Below are 18,392 nucleotides of genomic sequence, written 5' to 3' on the forward strand. Positions count from 1 at the left end.
TGCAGAGCAACTGAGCCTGCGCACCACAACTACTGAACCTGCACACCACAACTACTGAAGCCTGCACACCTACAGCCCATGCTCTGCAGCAAGAGAAGCCACCACAAGGAGAAGCCCACTCACCACAACGAAGAGTAGTCCCCGCTCGCCACAACTAGAGAAAGCCCACGTGCAGTGACGAAGACCCAATGCGGCCAATAAATAAATAAATAAATAAATTTATTTTAAAACTAAATAAAAATAAAAATACACCACTCTTACCATTTGACCCAGCAATCACACTCCTAGAGAAATGAAAACTTCTGTTCTCACAAACACCTGTACATGTTTATAGTAGCTCTATTTGTAACTGCCCGAAACTGGAAACAACACAAATGTCCTTCAAATGAATAAACAAACTGTGGTACATCCATTCAATGAAATGCTACTCAGCAACAAAAAGGAACAAACTACTTGACACAGGCAACAACATGGATGAATCTCAAATACATTATCCTAAGTGAAAGAAGCCAGACTCAAACAGAAAAATATTGTATGATTCCATTTATATGACATTTTGGAAAAGGCAAAACTACAAGGACATAAAATAAATCAATAGTTGCAGGGACTGGGGGTGGGACAAGGGATTAACTACAAAGGGAGGAGGGGACTTCTTGGGATGATGAAAATGTTCTATATCCTGATTATGATGGTATTTATTCTACTGCATGCATTTGTCAAAACTCACAGAAACTGTTCACTAAAATGGTGAATTTTACTAACGTAAATTATACCTCAATAAGCCTGACTTTATATCACTACAGTAAATAGAAAAATGAGTATCAGTTGACATAAAAAGAAGGTAAGCTAAAAATAAATACAGTGAAAACAAAACAATGTTATAAAATTCTAGCTAGATGGTGGTATTTGCCAAAGACTCTGAACCTGAGGTCCCCTCTTTCTTATAAAGATTAGGAAGTACTTCAGTGGTGTTAAGGACATACCAGCACAACACTAAGAATTTCTCCTTGACATAATTAGGTTTAAAAAGAATTAAAAAGGGAAGAAAGTTCTCACCATGTGATTTAATGTTATTTAAGGCAAACCACGGGGCATCCCACACTTTCTCAAACATTGAGATAAGATATGTAAAGTGCCTGGCCTGGCATAGATAGTCAGTAAATGTTAGTTCTCCTCCCCTACAGTTTTCCAGCAAACCCAACGAGTATGTAAAAAGCAGAGGCGGCAAAGAATATCTATATAAATGGGGGGATATACCACGTTAATGGATCAGAGGACTCAAAATAGATGTCAATTCTCCTCAAATTGATCCTCAGATTCAACACACCCCACCAAAATTCCATCAGGCTCTTTTCTGTAGAAACCAACAAGCTAATTCTAAAATTTTAATGAAAAACCCAGGGCCCTAAAATAGCCAAAATAATTTTGAATAAAGAACAAAGTTGCTTTTTCAGTAATCAAGCTACTGTGATCAAGATAGTGTGGTATGGGGAATTCCCTGGAGGTCCAGTGGTTAGGACTCGGTGCTTTCACTGCCGTGGCAGTGGTTCGATCCCTGGTCGGGTAACTAAGATCCCACAATCCGGGCAGTGCAGCCAAAAAAAAAAAAAAGAAGAAGAAGAAGAAGAAAATAAAGCCACTATGAAATACCACCATATATCTCCTAGAATAACTTTAAAAAAATGTGACAAACTAAGTGCTGACCAGGGTAAGGAGTTATTGAAACTCTCATATACTGATGGTGGGAATACAAAATAGGACAGCCACTCTGGAAAAAGTTTGGCAGTTTCTTATAAAGTTAAACATACATTCACCATACAACCCAACAATCCCAGGCTTAGGTAGTTATTGAAGAGGAAGGAAGACACATGCCCCTATAAAACTGGTATGAGAAAGCTTATGGCAGTTTTATTCATAATTGCCAATAAACTAGAAACAATCCAAATGTATATCAACTGTTGAATGCATAAACCAATTAAGGTTCACCATTTAATGCAATACTATTCAGCAACAGAATATTGCAAAACCCCAGGTGAATCTTAAACCCATTATGCTAAGTGAAAGAGGCCAGAAACAAACAGCTCCATACTGTATGATTCCATTTATATGATATTCTGGAGAACTTAAAACAATAGGACAGAAAATCAATCAGTGGTTGCCAGGGACTTGAGAGGAAAGAGAGAGGAAATTGACTACACCTTGGGCACCCAGGAACTTTTTGTTTTAAGAACTTAATGGACTTGTTCTATATTTTGATTGTGGCAAACTATATACCTAAAAAGAGTGAATTTTACTACATGTAAATTATATCTCAAAACTTCATTTAACAAAGCAGAGCATACTACCCACACCAAGAACATCCCATGCAAAGGCATCTTTCATACCTTTCCTCGACTTTAATGGAGAGATGGTTGCAGAGGTTGTGAACATACTGGGCATAACTCTCTGCCAGGGCCATATCATATGCAGTCAGGTGAATGTTTAAAACCCCATATTCATAATCTGTCCCCAAATTAATGGGTCTCACTTCCACTTTTCCCCTCTTCTTCCTGGGCTAAACAGGAAACAAAAGAAAAAGAAACTAAATCAAAGTATTGTACAAGAAATTCTAACCATACCATCTTGATATATATATATACATTAAAAAAATCAATCTTTCAGTTAAATTTGTTTACCATTTTTCTCTCAGGTTATCCTACCTATAAATTGAACTTTTCCTGGGAAGGAATGGGCAGCCTCCCTTGACACTCTGGGCTGTAGCATCAGTCAATGAAAGGAGAGGGAATATTGCTGGCATTATTTAACATAAATACATGTGACTGTCTTCTGCCATTAACTAGTTTTGAAACTCACCTTCCAAATCTGGCCCTCAGTTTCCCAATTTTTATATGAATGGGGTTATGCTAGATAACAGATTCTTGAGGATTTTTTTTGGCCATGCTGCACAGCTTGTGGGATCTTTTTTTTTTTTTTTTTTTACAGGAAATAAAGAATCCTTTTTATTTATTTTTTGTGTGTGTTAGTTTCTGCTTTATAACAAAGTGAATCAGTTATACATATACATATGTTCCCATATCTCTTCCCTCTTGCATCTCTGTCCCACCCACCCTCCCTATCCCACCCCTCTAGGTGGTCACAAAGCACCCAGCTGATCTCCCTGTGCTATGCGGCTGCTGCAGCTTGTGGGATCTTAGTTCCCTGACCAGGGATTGAACCTGGGCCCTTGGCAGTGAGAGCACACAGTCCTAACCACTGGACCACCAGGGAATTCCTAACAGATTCTTTTTTTTCTTTTTTTAAAAATAAATTTATTTATTTACTCATTTATTTTTGGCTGCGTTGGGTCTTCGTTGCTGTGCACGGGCTTTCTCTAGTTCCGGCGAGCGGGGGCTACTCTTTGTTGCGGTGCCCGGGCTCCTTCTCATTGCGGTGGCTTCTCATGTTGCTGAGCACCGGCTCTATGCACGCAGGTGGGCTAAGTAGTTGCCGCTCACGGGCTCTAGAGTGCAGGCTCAGTAGTTGTGGTGCTTGGGCTTAGTTCCTCCGTGGTATGTGGGATCTTCCCAGACCAGGGCTTGAACCCGTGTCCCCTGCATTGGCAGGCGGATTCTTAACCTCTGTGCCACTAGGGAAGCCCTCCCAACAGACTCTTAATCTAGAATCCATAAAGGAATTTCAAGGGGTGTGTCAACCCCAAAACTTATATGCAAAATTTTACATGTGTGCACATTTTTTCTAAGGAGAGAATCTTAACTTTCATCGGAATCTTAAAGAAATCAATCACAAGAAAGTGCAGAATTACTTCTCTCCAGCCCTCCTAGCTTTGAAATTCTGCAGTCCAATTATTTAGACAACCTTCCTTTTAAAAACTTAGAGGCAGACAAATTATTTTATTTCTACCCTTCTCTTTCATATAAAGTATTGCTTCACTACATATCAACCTGTGCAAACTGCTGTAAAAAGTATGAGCCCTGGGAAAACAGATATGTAACACGACATAGATCGGGATCAAGAAAGCTTCTCAACCAGAAATAATTTAACCTAAATGCCCATCAGGAGGGGAACTTATTAAATAAAACATGGCACATCCATTCAATAGTACATTATGCAGCTGTAAGAAGACATAAGGAACTTCCTTATGTACTGATACAGAAAGGTTTTTAAGATAAATTAAATGATAAAAGTAGACTGTAGAATAATGCTTTCAGAATATTGCCATGCCATACATATACAAAGGGTGGGTGGGGGAGAATAGATGTGTGTGTTTAATTACTTACATATTTATTTGTTTGCATATCAAAAAATAACTCTGGAAGGGTACACAAAAATACTAATACCATTGGCTGCCTATGAGGGAGGGAACTGTATGGATGGGGCACAGGGATGGGAAGGAGACTTTTGAACTATTTCCCTTCTATATTTTTTGAATTTTTAATAATATGAATCTTTTATCAATTCAAAGTTAGAATCTTAAAATCTACCTTGCTTTTTAAAATTTTTTAGTAAAAATGTTTTTACAATATTCATACTAAAAATGCATAAATAAGTACACAGCTCAATGAATTTTTGAAGTGAAAATACCTGTATAAACAGTATCTTGAACAAGAAACAGACCACTACCAGCACCCCCAAAAGTCTCCTGCCCCCCAAATTGGTGACCACTAGTCTGACTTCTAGAACCATATGCTCATTTTGCCTTTTTTCTAAATTCGTGAAAATGGAATAATATACTATGTTCTCTTTTGTGTCCAGCTTCTTTAACTCATTATGTTTGTAAGATTCATCATGTTTCAGGTGAAACAGGAATTCTTTCCTTCTCATTGCCCTAGTAAGTCTATTATATGAATATGTTATAGTTTATTTATCCTTTTTACTGTAGGTGGAAATTAGAGTTGTTTCCAGTGTGGAGCCATTATGAACAGTATTGCTACCAATGTTTTTGCATTTATCTTTCAGTGAACATATGTATGTATTTCTGTTGGGGATATACCCAGAACTTGAACTACTGAGTTACAGACAATGTAGAGGTTCATCTTTAATAAGTTCTCTGTTTTTCAAAGTGGTTTCCAATTTAGACTCCCACCAGCAGTACATGAACGTTCTTGTTGCTCTACATTCTTGCCAATACTTACAAAACTTAGTATAGTCAGGTTTTCTGGTCGGTTTCTTTTAGCCATTCTGGTTGGTATGAGGTGGTAATGCATTGAGACTTTAACTTGAATTTCCTTTAAGTCTACTGAACCTGAGCATGTTCCCATATGTCCACTGGCCATTTGGATATTCTCTTTTATAACATGCCTATTCAAGTATTTTGCCCATTTTTTAGATTGGGTTGCCTTCCTTTCTCTTACTGATTTGCAGAGGTTCCTTCTATATTCTAGACATGATCCTTTGTTAAACATACATGTTGCAAATATCTTCTTCCTCTCTGTGTCTTCCTTTTTCACTTTTTAATGGTGCATTTTGATGAGCAAAAATTCTTATTTTTAAGGTAGTCCAATTTACTCATTTTTTTCTTTTATATTTATAGTGACTTTTGTGTCCTGTTTAAGAAATCTTTGCTTACCTTAAGATCATGAGGATATTCTTGTATGTTATCTTCTAAAGTTTGATTATTTTAATATTTACATTTAGATCTACAATCATTTTAAGTGCTTTTTGTGTACAGTGTGAAATAGGAGTCAAGTCAGTTTTTTCCACATGACTATTCAATCCAGTTGACCCAAGTACCCCAGCACCATTGCAATGCAGTGTCACTTATGTCATATAATAAATGTTCAGAGATACTTGGATCTGTTTCTATATTCTTTATCCTGCTCCATTGGGCTATTTGTCTATTCTTGAGCTAATATCACACTGTTCTAATTATTGGAGATTTAGAATAAATCTTTCTATTTGGTAGAAATTTTTTTTAAAGAAAAAAATGGGGTGGGGATCTATTTACATGTCTTAAGTCACCCCTATCTAACAGCCAACAGCCTAGTTACTGCCATAGCAGAGGTGTTCCTGGCAGAGCACCTAGAGTGGTTCTCTCACATCAATGCTCTCCAGGTCAGTCTAAGAGAGCAGGGGCCCAATCTGGGGAAACAGGGGGAGGACCAAGAAATGGTCCTTTCACAAGGCCAGTAAAACTGATACAAACCTGATCTCACAGGGATATTCTGAGAACTGAACAAAATACTGTATATAGTTAATTCAATCTGTGGCACATATTTAAACACTCAATAAACATTAACTTTTATTATTATTTTTTCATTTTCATATTCCTCACATCTAGCACAGGGCCCAGCAGAGAGACAACATGCAGTGAATCACTATTTTTGAATTTTAGAATAGGATGGCATTTAGAGATAACTTTTTCCCAGTTCTTCATCCTTGCAGGGGAAGAATATGAAGCCCAGAGAGATTAAACATGTCCCCCAGAGTCACACAGCCACACCGGACAGATCCTAGGAACTAACCCAGACCTCCTGACTCCCAATGCAGAAATTTTTTCACTGAAGCCTCTGCATTATTAAAGTTCTTAATAGTGGTAGTCACCCCAGGGTCCTAGACTTTGCTATGAGTGAGAAGCCAACTTCTATAACCAACCATCAAGGTGCAGGGGTTTGGCTCTCCTGCAGAGCCCACCATACCCGAGGCCAAATGCAGCGATCCAGACTTCTCATCCTGACAGTACTGCAGTCAGAGCTGTGAAGAATGCTAAAGTCAGAATGCAAAGGGGAGTGGCTGAAATTTTCCATCAGGGAAGGGAGGAGCTTCTTTGAAGCCTGCAGGAGGCTTTTCTTAACCAGGGAAAATGCCAGGGCTCTTCAAAGGTGTCGCTTTAGGAGAACAAAAAGAAGAAAGCTGATTCTAGTATCCCTCTTGGCATCTCACTTGCTTTTCCATGTTGGCCTAGATCTGTCTGGACCAATCCACACCATCAGGAGTCTACTGTGATATTATATTTCAGTTCTGAGCCAGGGCACAGCATAGCTAGCAAGAGCTTGAGTGCATGAGATTTCAGAAACCAGTTCCTATAATTTTACCTGCTCAATCTTTCTCATCCCCTCCTTTTTATTCCTACTGCCTGAGTTCAGACCTTCACGACTGCCATGGGGAACTATTAAAGATATCTGTGCAAGAGCTGTACATAACTAGGGCTGTGTTTTGGGAAGGCCACCCTGACTGCCCATGAAGGAGAGGTAGGCAGGAAAGGAATGGAGGCTACGAGAAAGATGGCAGGGAAGATGGACTACTGTCCACCATCAAACTTTGGTACTCCTGTGACTGACCTGGATTCACCATGAGTTGGCCCATGGCGGCCATCCTTGGATCCCTGTAGAAGTACAATATGATACCCAAAATGGGCCATGGGATAAATCACTAAACCATTTTTGTACAGAAATATCCATATTACTCCTATTTTACAGACAGAAAACTGAGGTCCTCTGAAGGATGTTATTTGGCCAAGGCTACTGGGGAACTTTGCTGGCAAAAAACAGATAGAGAAAGGACTCAGATTAGAATCACAGACTGTTATAGCTGGAAAATAACTTAGAGATAACTTACTTTCTCCTTCTTTCCTCCCCTAATTTTATATAAGGAGGAAGTCGAGGTCCAGAAAGGGGAAATGACTTGTTTAAAGGTTACAATAGTAAGGAAATGGAAAAGGCAACCACTTTGGGTCTAGCCATGGCTAGAAGATGAGTCTGTGGCCCCGAACCCAGGCTATCTCCTCTAGATTCTGCAAAAGTAATGAGAGTAGCTGCCTATCACTATAGGTGGCATTCTCTAGGGTGGGAAAGTTGGGAAGAAATTGTATCATCTGAATCCTCAAATGAAAAGCTGACAGGCCTGCAGCATATACAGCTTCCAGAAATTCTGCTGATGGAAATTTTAAGAGCTACACCTGGGGACTTAAATGATTTGGTGATGGTACTCTGAACAGTCCATAATGAGCCGTAGGGTGCACAGAAATCAAGTGGTTATGTTTATAACTCAGTGTAGCACACTCAAGAAATGTACACCAGACAGAAGGCCTGACCCTGACTGGGATGGCAGAGAGGCTCAGCCTGGTGCTGCATAAAGAGCCCTAGACTAAGAAGGAAGCCAAAACAAATCTGAGGGACTTCCCTGGCAGTCCAGTGGTTAAGACTCCGTGGTTCCACTGCAGGGAGCACGGGTTTGATCCCTGGTTGGGGAACTAAGATCCTGCATGCTGTACAGCATGGCTGAAAAAAAAGAAAATCTGGGCTCAAGTACTGTCTTAGTCACTACATGACATTGAGTGACCTCTCTAGGTGTCAGTGTCTTCATCTCTAACACCTAAAGTTCTTGTGAAGCTCAAAATAGTGAATTTCTGTGAAATGGAAATAGCATGGACATTAGATGGATTCTGACCACTGTCAGTTCAAATAATGGCTCTGGAAATAATAGCCACTTGGGAAAGTCATTTAATGAGTCTTAGATTCCTTAAACAGGGTCCTTAATAACCACAGCATATCTGAGGATTAAATAAAATATACCATTTATAATACTGTAAAATGAAATAATGCTTTTAAAACCTGGCACACAGTGGTTACACGTCTGGTATATAGTAGTTGCTCAATAAATGGTATCTTTAAAGAAAGATTGAGTAATGTACACAGATAGGACATTATTTTTACTACAAATTGGAGGTAAGCACCTAGTATCCTACTGGTATGCTTTACAGAATGAGACATTTACTAAGCACCTGCTGTGTGCAAAGTGCTGATTCAACCACTCTAAAGAAAGAGACCAAAGAAAGAGAAAACACAGTCCAAGCTCTAAAGAGGCTTACAGTTCAGAGAAAGAGGGAGAGAGAAGACACACATGAAAGAACCAGTCCTCTCAGGACTTCCCTGGTGGCACAGTGGTGAAGAATCCACCTGCCCATGCCGGGGACACGGGTTCAAGCCCTGGTCCGGGAAGATCCCACATACCGTGGAACAACTAAGCCTGTGCGCCACAACTACTGAGCCCATGCACCGCAACTACTGAAGACCGCCCGCCTAGAGCCTGTGCTCTGCAACAAGAGAAGCCACTGCAATGAGAAGCCGCGCACCACAACAAAGAGTAGCCCCCACTCGCCACAACCAGAGAAAGCCCGTGTGCAGCAATGAAGACCCAATGCAGCCAAAAATAAATTAATTAATTAATTTAAAAAAGAAGAAGAAAAAGAACCAATCCTCTCAATTTAATCATAACAAGCATCCCACCTCCCATGGCAAGTTCAACACAAGCTACCTTGCTGCACCATGTCAATTAAAACCCAAGAGCAATGACCTCAGGTGGCCGCAGCTGAAAGTGCAACGAGCAGGTCAGTACTCAGGTTTTTTGCATGACATATGAGGGTATACAGTAGTTCCTCAATAAATGGCAACTTTAAAAAAAGTTGATCTAGACCTGTCTACTCATGTCCCTTCATCCTCTAGTGCCCACTTGAGATTCCAGGATTAACAAACTGCTAAAAGTTTCCCAACTGCATCTCCAGGATCAATGACTTTCCACATTTGCCCAGAATGTTTCCCCTCCCTGCAGAGTCTGACTCTTCACCCAACATCCTCAATGTGAGTAACTCCTAGTAATTTTTTGTTGCTGTTGTTGTTGCTTTTTGCGGCACCCACGCGGCGTGCGGGATCTTAGTTCCCCGATCAGGGATGGAACCCATGCCCTCTGCAGTGGAAGCGTGGCATCTTAACCACTGGACCGCAAGAGAAGTCCCTCCTAGTCATTTCTTAAGACTCTGTTCATGCTCTTCCAGGAGGACTTCCCTCATTCCTCATGCTGAGTTAGGTACTACTCCTATGTGTTCCCATAGCAACCCCCTCCTCATTATACACCACTATCACTTATCACATGTATCCATTTATTCAACAAATATTTTCTGTGATAAGCCAGACCAGGGTTAGCAATGGAGATATGATAGTAACTAAGACAGCCATAGTCTCTGCTTGCTGAAACTTGCAATCTATTGGGAAAGGCATACATAGAACAATTATAAGAAGATGCATGTTTTGAGGGAGGAAAGTAGAGTGCTATGGGATTGTAAAAAGAGGGACTAATGCCATCATCAGCATCATCATTATCACCACCAGTAACTACTTATGGGCTCCATGTTTCAGACACTGTGCTAAGTACTTAAAGCTTTCTTTTTTAACTTACTTCTCACAAAGCATTTAAATAACATGGTTATTTAAAGGCAAGAAAATTGTGGCTTGTAAAAGTTAATTAACTTACCCAAGGACTTACACTAGTAAGCATAAGAACTGAATCTTTAACTTGGGTCTGCCTAATTCTAAAACATTTCTCTTAATCTCTGTCTTTCTCTTTAAGGAAGGTATGCAGAGCCTGCCAGATTCCTCAATATCTATTCTCTCTTTTCTCTTTACTCATGGACCTGCTGAATTTTACCTGGGCACATGACCATTTATAATAAAAATTACATTTCCCAACCAATCTTGCAGCTGGGTATGGTTATGTGACCAAGTTCTGGCCAGTGGGATACAAGCTCACACATACTGCTTTCCCTTTCCCCTTCCTGCTGGTTGGAATGTGGACATGAAGGCTTAAGTGGAGGCAGCCATCTCAGACTATGAGATAGAAGCAGTATGATAAGTGTTGCAAAACAAAAGGCGGGAATATCTACCTATACTTTATATGACAGAAAAATAAACTCTATCTTGTTTAAGCCCCTTGATTGAGTGGATCTCCCTCTTATGGCAGCCAAACCACTACCTCAATAAGAAAGTATTATGTCTCATTCATTTCTCTATTTCTAGAGCCCAGCAATATTAAATGTTGAGTTGAGCTGAATTAAATTCTGGTTCTACTTCTGTTATTTACTAGCCATATGGTCATAGAGAAATCACTTATGCTCCTCAGTTTCCTTTTCTGCCCAGTCTACCTCACAGGATAGTTGGTGAAGCAAAAAGCATGGTTTTCAAATCTGTTGGTTACAAAGGGCCTAAGAAAAAATCACGTTTCCCTTTGTGAAGCACATGAAATACTCATCAATGTGCTTTCACTGTATAAAACAAGAATGACTTAACTAGCAGAACATATGGTTAGATTATATAAATGGAGTTCTCTGCATTTCAAAAAATATGAAAACATATGAGTTTCTCTGTTCATCAAGTAAAACTGATGGGAGAAAAACGTGTAATTTAGAAAATTCTATCCATTAACTTAATTGTCTTTCTAAAATGTGGAAGATTGCCATTATTAAACCTGAGGAGAGGTTCCATTCTAGGATCACCAGTGTTCCAAGGGCCTATGGATTGAGAGGCACTGAGATAATGGATGGAAAACACTTTGAAAATGGGAAGAGATCATTACTTTTACTCATATCAAAAATGAATCTCTCTAAAACTCTGACACTGTTGTAATTTAGCAGAACAGGCAAGGCAGGATGAGAGCCCAGTGGGCTGGAGACCACGGTGCTCTAATGGCACAGGCTAAAAGTCAGGTCTTCACAGGAATCGCTCTGTGCCTGGCAAAGCTCTGGGAAACTCTTTTATAGTTTTTACAGTCCCAGTGTTTCCAGCTACCCTAAGTAACTGCATACTCCTAGATGAGTATCAGTTCACTTTACATACTCAGTGTAAGAATACAGGTAGTATTTAATAAATGTTTGTTGAGCTGAACTCTATAACACCTCCACTGACACTTTCAGGGAGAACTGCATCTTTAACTTTGCTCTCTTGATATTTAGTTCATTTCCCAAGCAAAGCACTTCCCACGTGTATTTTAGTTACTTTTTTTTTTTTTTTTTTTTTGCGGTATGCGGGCCTCTCACTGTCGTGGCCTCTCCCGCTGTGGAGCACAGGCTCCGGACGCGCAGGCTCAGCAGCCATGGCTCACGGGCCCAGCCGCTCTGCGGCATGTGGGATCTTCCCGGACCGGGGCACGAACACGTGTCCCCTGCATCGGCAGGCAGACACTCAACCACTGCGCCACCAGGGAAGCCCTAGTTACATTTTCGAGCACTATCCTTCCCAGGCCACTTCATACTTTTTGTAGTAAGAGACTGTGTCCCACTCACCACAGCATCATCTGTGTAAAGCACAGTGCCTGGCACATAGCAGACACTCAATAACGGTTGTTCTTTTCAATGAGTTACAGGAGGCAGACTTGAGGGAAAACATGGATGCTAGTTTAAAACAACTCTCTGTAAGCCAGTCCTATAATCCATGTCTAGCCCTACAGTCACCATGCCAGCAAAACCAATCTTTCTGTTTCCAGGAAGCTAGGACTATCACCACAAAGTGATTCTGATCTGCTGATTTTTCTGGGAGTGATGTCACAGTCTCCTCACAGACTTGTGGCTGTTAGAGCTGATCAATCTATGAGTGCTACAACAAAATAAGTAGGTGTCAGAAATGACAAACACCTCCTCTATGTCAACAGTCAGAACAGCATGAAGTTTCCAAGAGAAAAGGTATCTTGATTCCTAGTGGCCCTTCTACAAAGAGGAAATAAATTGTCTGAGTTCAAAAACCTTACTCTCTTGCCCCAGAGCCTGAAAAATAGAACATATAACAGCTAAAACTGACAGCAATTTATGTTGTCTCCATTTCATCCTCCCACATCTTCCTCTTGGCAATGCTTTTATTCTTGGGCTGCTATTACCCTAAAATTGGAGGCTGAACAACAGCTGAGGGCAAGTAAGTAAGTGGTCTTGGGAGATATGACCTAGCACTATACAAATGTGAAGGACTGTATTCTTTTTATTTATTTTTTTATTTTTATTTTTATTTTTTATTTTTATTTATTTATTTTTTTGTGGTATACACGGGCCTCTCACTGTTGTGGCCTCTCCCGTTGTGGAGCACAGGCTCTGGACGCGCAGGCTCAGCGGCCATGGCTCACGGGCCCAGCCGCTCCGCAGCATGTGGGATCCTCCCGGACCGGGGCACGAACCCGTGTCCCCTGCATCGGCAGGCGGACTCTCAACCACTGCGCCACCAGGGAAGCCCCTTCTTTTTATTTTTATCAAATAAAAATCACTCCAAACAATCTGAAGCCTTTTAAATTTAACAGAATGATGCAGGGCCGTTGAAGGAATAATGAGATTACACACTGAGACACAGTGCTGTGGCTGCAGATATGCTCTGAAGTGTGATCCCCCACTGCCATGAGTCAAGGTGGGTCTTACATGATGAGAGAAGAAAAAGGAAGATATCATGTCTTAAAGAAGAAAGAGCATGTATAAAGACACAGAAGCATGAGACCGAATGGGTGTATGAGAAAATGTGCCTGAACTATGGCGTGCAAAATGGGAAATCACTGAGAAGGAGATTGGGTCTGTGCTGAGAGACCTGAAATCCCACTGGGGATACAGAAAAAATGGTTTGCTATCATCCCCCATGCTGCCACCCAAGAGGAAGTTTCGTTTTCATCTCTCTTCTCACTAACTCCTCAGAGAAGCATCAAGGACAAGGGCACAGGACGGAGGGATGGGAACCAACCTAGAGTTATAAACCAGGCCATGCAAGATAGAGATAAAACCAGTATTGACAAGGAAAGCTGAGGTGAGGTAGATGTGCCTTTTCCTTCCCAAGGTTCAGGAGTCATAAGGCTGAGTGTGGGACCTTTGGAAGGAGGAGTGAAGAGATTATACCAGCAGAAAAGGGACAAGGGTTGGCCACTTTGTGCAGGAGAATTAACTCTTGTCTCAGGGATGTAGGGCTCAAGAGAGTAGAGGAGCCAGTCTGAGAGTCAGAGAAGAAAAAATGGGAATGTGGCTGTTTATTGTTTTTTCTAGGTTCTAAGTTCAGGGAAGAAAGGAAGCCAAAAGATGACTTCTAGCTTTTCCAGTCCAGTTCCCCAGGGGTACAAAAGAGACAGGGACTTGGGACAGAGCCTCTGTAAGCTGGTGGATGAAAGTTTTCATTGTGCTGTTCCGAGCGGGAAGTGAGGAGCCTCTAGCAGCTTCCATCACCATCCAGCCCTATTGTGCTAGCCACCCTGGAACAATGAATGACATCAGAGAAAAGCCTACAGCCCTAACAAAAGGGAGCATCACTCCCTTCAAGCAACCAAGGTCATCTGGAGGCAGCTGTTTGTAGAGAATGGGTTGTTTGCCAGCTCTGATTTACAAAACCTCAGGGCAGCTCTAATAACCACATTTAGGTTCAGCTCAGTCAATATTTATTGTCCTCTACTTGATGCCAGGCTTTGTGCTGGACACTGAGGATACAGAAAAAATATGAGACATGGCCTCTACCCTGAGTATGCTCATCATCTAGGAGGAGAAACAGTCATCAAAACAGGTGGTTAAAACAGAGCAGCAGGGCCTCCCTGGTGGCGCAGTGGTTGAGAGTCCGCCTGCCGATGCAGGGGATACGGGTTCGTGCCCCGGTCTGGGAGGATCCCATATGCCGCGGAGCGGCTGGGCCCGTGAGCCATGGCTGCTGAGCCTGCGCATCCGGAGCCTGTGCTCCGCAACGGGAGAGGCCACAACAGTGAGAGGCCCGCATACCACAAAAAAAAAAAAAAAAAAAAAAAAAAAAAAAAACAGAGCAGCAAGTCCTAGGATAGAGGAAGCACAAGGAACTCCAGCAGCTCATGGTAGGACAAGTAACCCAGTGCAGGGAATCAGAGGTTTCTCAGAAGGGGAGATTTGTTCTTCCCCTCCTCATCCTGCTTCCTCAATGGGATTTAGATGTTCAGAATGTATTGGCCAAGTGAAGAAGGAGAGCAGGTCTTCCAAGTAGACAGAAGAGCATGTGAGAGGTCTCAAAACAGTATGACGATTTGAGTATGGTATCCATGAGATGGGAGAGGAGGCTGAAGAGAAAGATGGGACAGATGGCATTAGACATGCCATTAAGCTTCCTTTTATAACAAGCCAAGGAGTGGGCCAGAGCATGGTATATACAGAAAATTATCTATGAGGGAGGATCCCAAGAAATTAAAAAAAACAAAAAACTCACACCCAAACAAAACTAATTTTATTTTCTGCTAATTTATGTGAGATTTTTAGAAGGGGGATATCCCCAAATAAAACAACTCCAAGAACTTACTCTGAGGTGTCACAACTCAGAAAGGGTGTAAATCACTCCTTCTTCTGAATTTTAAATAGAACTTTGTATCTTCCTTTTAGCACTTGTCACTTTCTGCTTGGGAGCATAATTATTTGTGTCTTATGTGGTTTATCAGCTCCCTGTGAGCATGAACCAGGTCTTGTTCATTCATACTATAAAATTTTATTTCAACCCAGTATGAATAGGCAAGGCACCCCCAACAGTACCTAGTACATAATAAATGTTTGAAAAATGTATCAGAGCATTATGGAGTTACATGATATCAGAGCTGAAAGACTCTTGAAGATATTCTAATCCAGAGTTTCTCAAACTTTGTGAAGAGTCTGACAAAAGCTATGGACTCTCTTCCCAGAAAAAGTCACACATAGAAAACATTTTACATATAATTTCAGGGCCTGCCATGCCCAAAGAGGTTAGGTTAACTTACCCCAAATCACGAAGCTAATAACTGGCAGAACCAAGCCTAGAACACAAGTTTCCTGGTTCCCAATTCAGTACTCTTCTCATCACAAAGGAACAATTTTAGTAGGACTGTTTCCTGCTGGGAAGGTGCCTGATACAAGCCTCAGGTGTGGCAACACTCCTGTCATGAAATTCCTTGATATAAGGATGTTGCTCAGGAGAACGTGGCAAGTTTAGTGGCTTCCGAGGCCCAAATGCAGTGGTACTGGACCTCTGCCAAGGTGAGAGAGGCAATGGGAGATGTGCGGGGTTGCATGGGAGCATCGAACTAAGCCAAAGAACCAAAAGCGGTGTTGAAATCTCCCCAGGTAGAACAGCAAAATCTTCCTAACTATACTGTTTACAGGAAGTGATAGAATTGTGACCCAAAGCTAGAATGTCTGACTTTCAAGCCAGTTTTGTGTCCATCCCACTACAAAATCCTCTGCAAATGCACAAAAAATCTAACCACCACAGAAGCAATCCTTCAGCTGGAGCCAAAGAAATAGGCTAAATAATCTTACAATGCTTAGAAATAACTCCCAGTTATCTGTGATAATGGATTAAAGAAACACATACATATTTTAAATCTGTAAATACTGTAAAAATCAGCTATTTGGCTGAAAATGTTAATCCACCTCTATGTGCCACAAACCATTCATTCAACTGAACTGAACATATCATTTCCATTGTGAGGTCCATATTGAACTAAGTACTAAGAAGATATTTTCTTTAAGTGTCACAAATAATAAAACCAAATCATTTGCTTTTCACTGTGATAACCTGGCCTAGGGACAAGATTAGGAACTGGCAAAAACGTCTCCACTCTGGATCATATCCAAACTAATTAACTGGAGAGGACTGAGGGACAACCCTCTATCCTTTCTAGCTCCAGTATAATCCAACCTATGCACGTCTGATCTTCGGGGTCTTTGTAAAAGCTGCACGCTATCCTTTTCTAAAGGACCCCTGCCCCTTTTACCTCTTGTGCTTTAACTAGGTGCTTGTATCTTCCAATGCCATGCGTGGGCTGTGACCTGTAGTGCCGACTGATGCTCAGCAGAATGCCACCTAAAAGAGAGAAAATAAGACAAACCTGTTTCAAAGCTCCTCCAGGGACAGATAGATCATACATGAGGAGACAAATTCTCCATCATGAAACGGAATATTTGGGGATAGTGAGCCTCTTGCTGGTTTAAAGAACCAGAGCTATTTCTTGATCCTGAGCTGACACTCGGTTTACCCCATTTTTCTCTCCGTTTGGCCCCTGAACTATATCTAACCCCCACCACCCATCTTTCTTTGAGAAATTCTCTCCTGCTAGAGCCACTGGTGGTAGGGGGACAAAATACATTCTCACAGGGCTCTCATTTTCTCTGTTCCTCAACAGGCAATAATCTTTTTGAAGTTTTCCAATGAAGATTGTTCAGAGAAAGAGACAGGTGGCAAATACAACCAGGAAAAAGGACAATCACAGATTTCCATAGTTTTTTAAACTACCTAATTTGCTTTATTTGTGTTGATATGTAATAATCTCCAACAGACTTTGTTAAGGGAATAACAATAACAACTAAAAACCTAAGGTACAGAACAGTGTGTATGTAAAAAATAGGATCTCTATACACATATTCACTGTGGTAGACCAGAGATATGCCATCCAGATTCCCGTCAAAGAAGGACTTGCTGATATATATATATTCTCCTTTAATCCTCATTATTTTTATCTTCATTTACAAATAAAGAAACTGCAGCTCAAAAAAATAGGAATTGGCCAAGGTCAACCAGCAAGTAAAAGGCAGAACTGCAATTTAAACCCAGGTCTATGTGACTGAACAGCCTGTTCTCAGATGTGTTATAACATCTGAATTTCTGGAATACAAAATCTAGCTAGGGACTTCCCTGGTGGTCCAGTGGTTAAGAAACCACCTTCCAATGCAGGGGATGTGGGTTTGATCCCTGGTTGGGGAACTAAGATCCCACATGCCGCAGGGCAACTAAGCCCGCGCGCCACAACTACCGAGCCCGTGCACTCTGAAGCCCACGAGCCACAACTAGGGAGCCTGCGTGCCACAACTAGAGAGCCCACACACCACAACTAGAGAGAAGCCCACGCACCTCAACGAAAGATCTCGCATGCCACAGTGAAGATCCTGCGTGCCGCAACTAAGACCCGATGCAGCCAAATTAAAAAAAAAAATCTAGCTAGACTTGATCGTTCCCATATCTGATATCAGCTCCTTATCTCTACCCTTCACTGGAACCAGCCCTACACAGCTCTGTTATGCCTGTCTGTCTCTCTTGCTTGTTCCCTACCTTCTGGAAAAGTACTAGTCCTAGGTTCTGCTCCCTTCCCTCCCAGCTCCTGTGGTCCTGCATCTCCCCAGGGCCACCACTTTGTGGGGGGCTAAACACAAAATGGTGTGGAAAAGTCTAATGACATCAAGTGAAATGTTTCTTAAGCTTCTCTTTTCTAAAATATGTTTCCAAGCAGGTTTGCTCTGTGCCAGGCCAATCAAGAATCGTGGCTTCAGAGACTTACCCTATGTTTACAATCCACAGTATTTCATCAAGACAACCCTGGTATATCATGGATCCCTTCCATGATGTGTATTAGTCCGCATTTACTATTATATGCCAACAACTGAATAGATACTGGGACAGTTACAAAGATGACTAAAATATATTACTTTCCCTGGAGACACTCAACGTGTACTGGGGAAGGATGATGGAAAAGCAGATAATTACCTTATAGTGTACGAAATACTTTAATGGAGATGAGAGCAAGGAACCTAGAGGAAAAAACAACTAACTCCACCTTAGGGGTGAGCGGGGAGAAGTGGAAGACGGTACAGAGGAATAGGTTCAGGGAGGTAACAGCTGAACTCTTTTTTTTTTTAA

The 18,392-nt window shown here is 41.3% G+C and overlaps 1 protein-coding gene across 2 annotated transcripts in view; it reads right to left on the bottom strand.

Annotated features, from left to right (window-relative positions):
- The window catches only part of MRPL48 (mitochondrial ribosomal protein L48), a 49,732-nt gene that overhangs the window by 9,305 nt on the left and 22,035 nt on the right, over positions 1 to 18,392 (bottom strand). For both annotated transcript variants that reach the window (XM_079708731.1, XM_079708730.1), the window contains exons 3-4: positions 16,477 to 16,565; positions 2,385 to 2,554 (exon numbers count right to left, since the gene is read on the bottom strand). In XM_079708731.1, coding sequence (XP_079564857.1) covers positions 2,385 to 2,554; positions 16,477 to 16,565 — 259 coding nt within the window. The remainder of the gene's footprint in view (positions 1 to 2,384; positions 2,555 to 16,476; positions 16,566 to 18,392) is intronic.

Source organism: Hyperoodon ampullatus (genome assembly GCF_949752795.1).
Source record: "Hyperoodon ampullatus genome assembly, chromosome: 7".
In the NCBI taxonomy this organism is placed as follows: Eukaryota; Metazoa; Chordata; class Mammalia; order Artiodactyla; family Ziphiidae; genus Hyperoodon; species Hyperoodon ampullatus.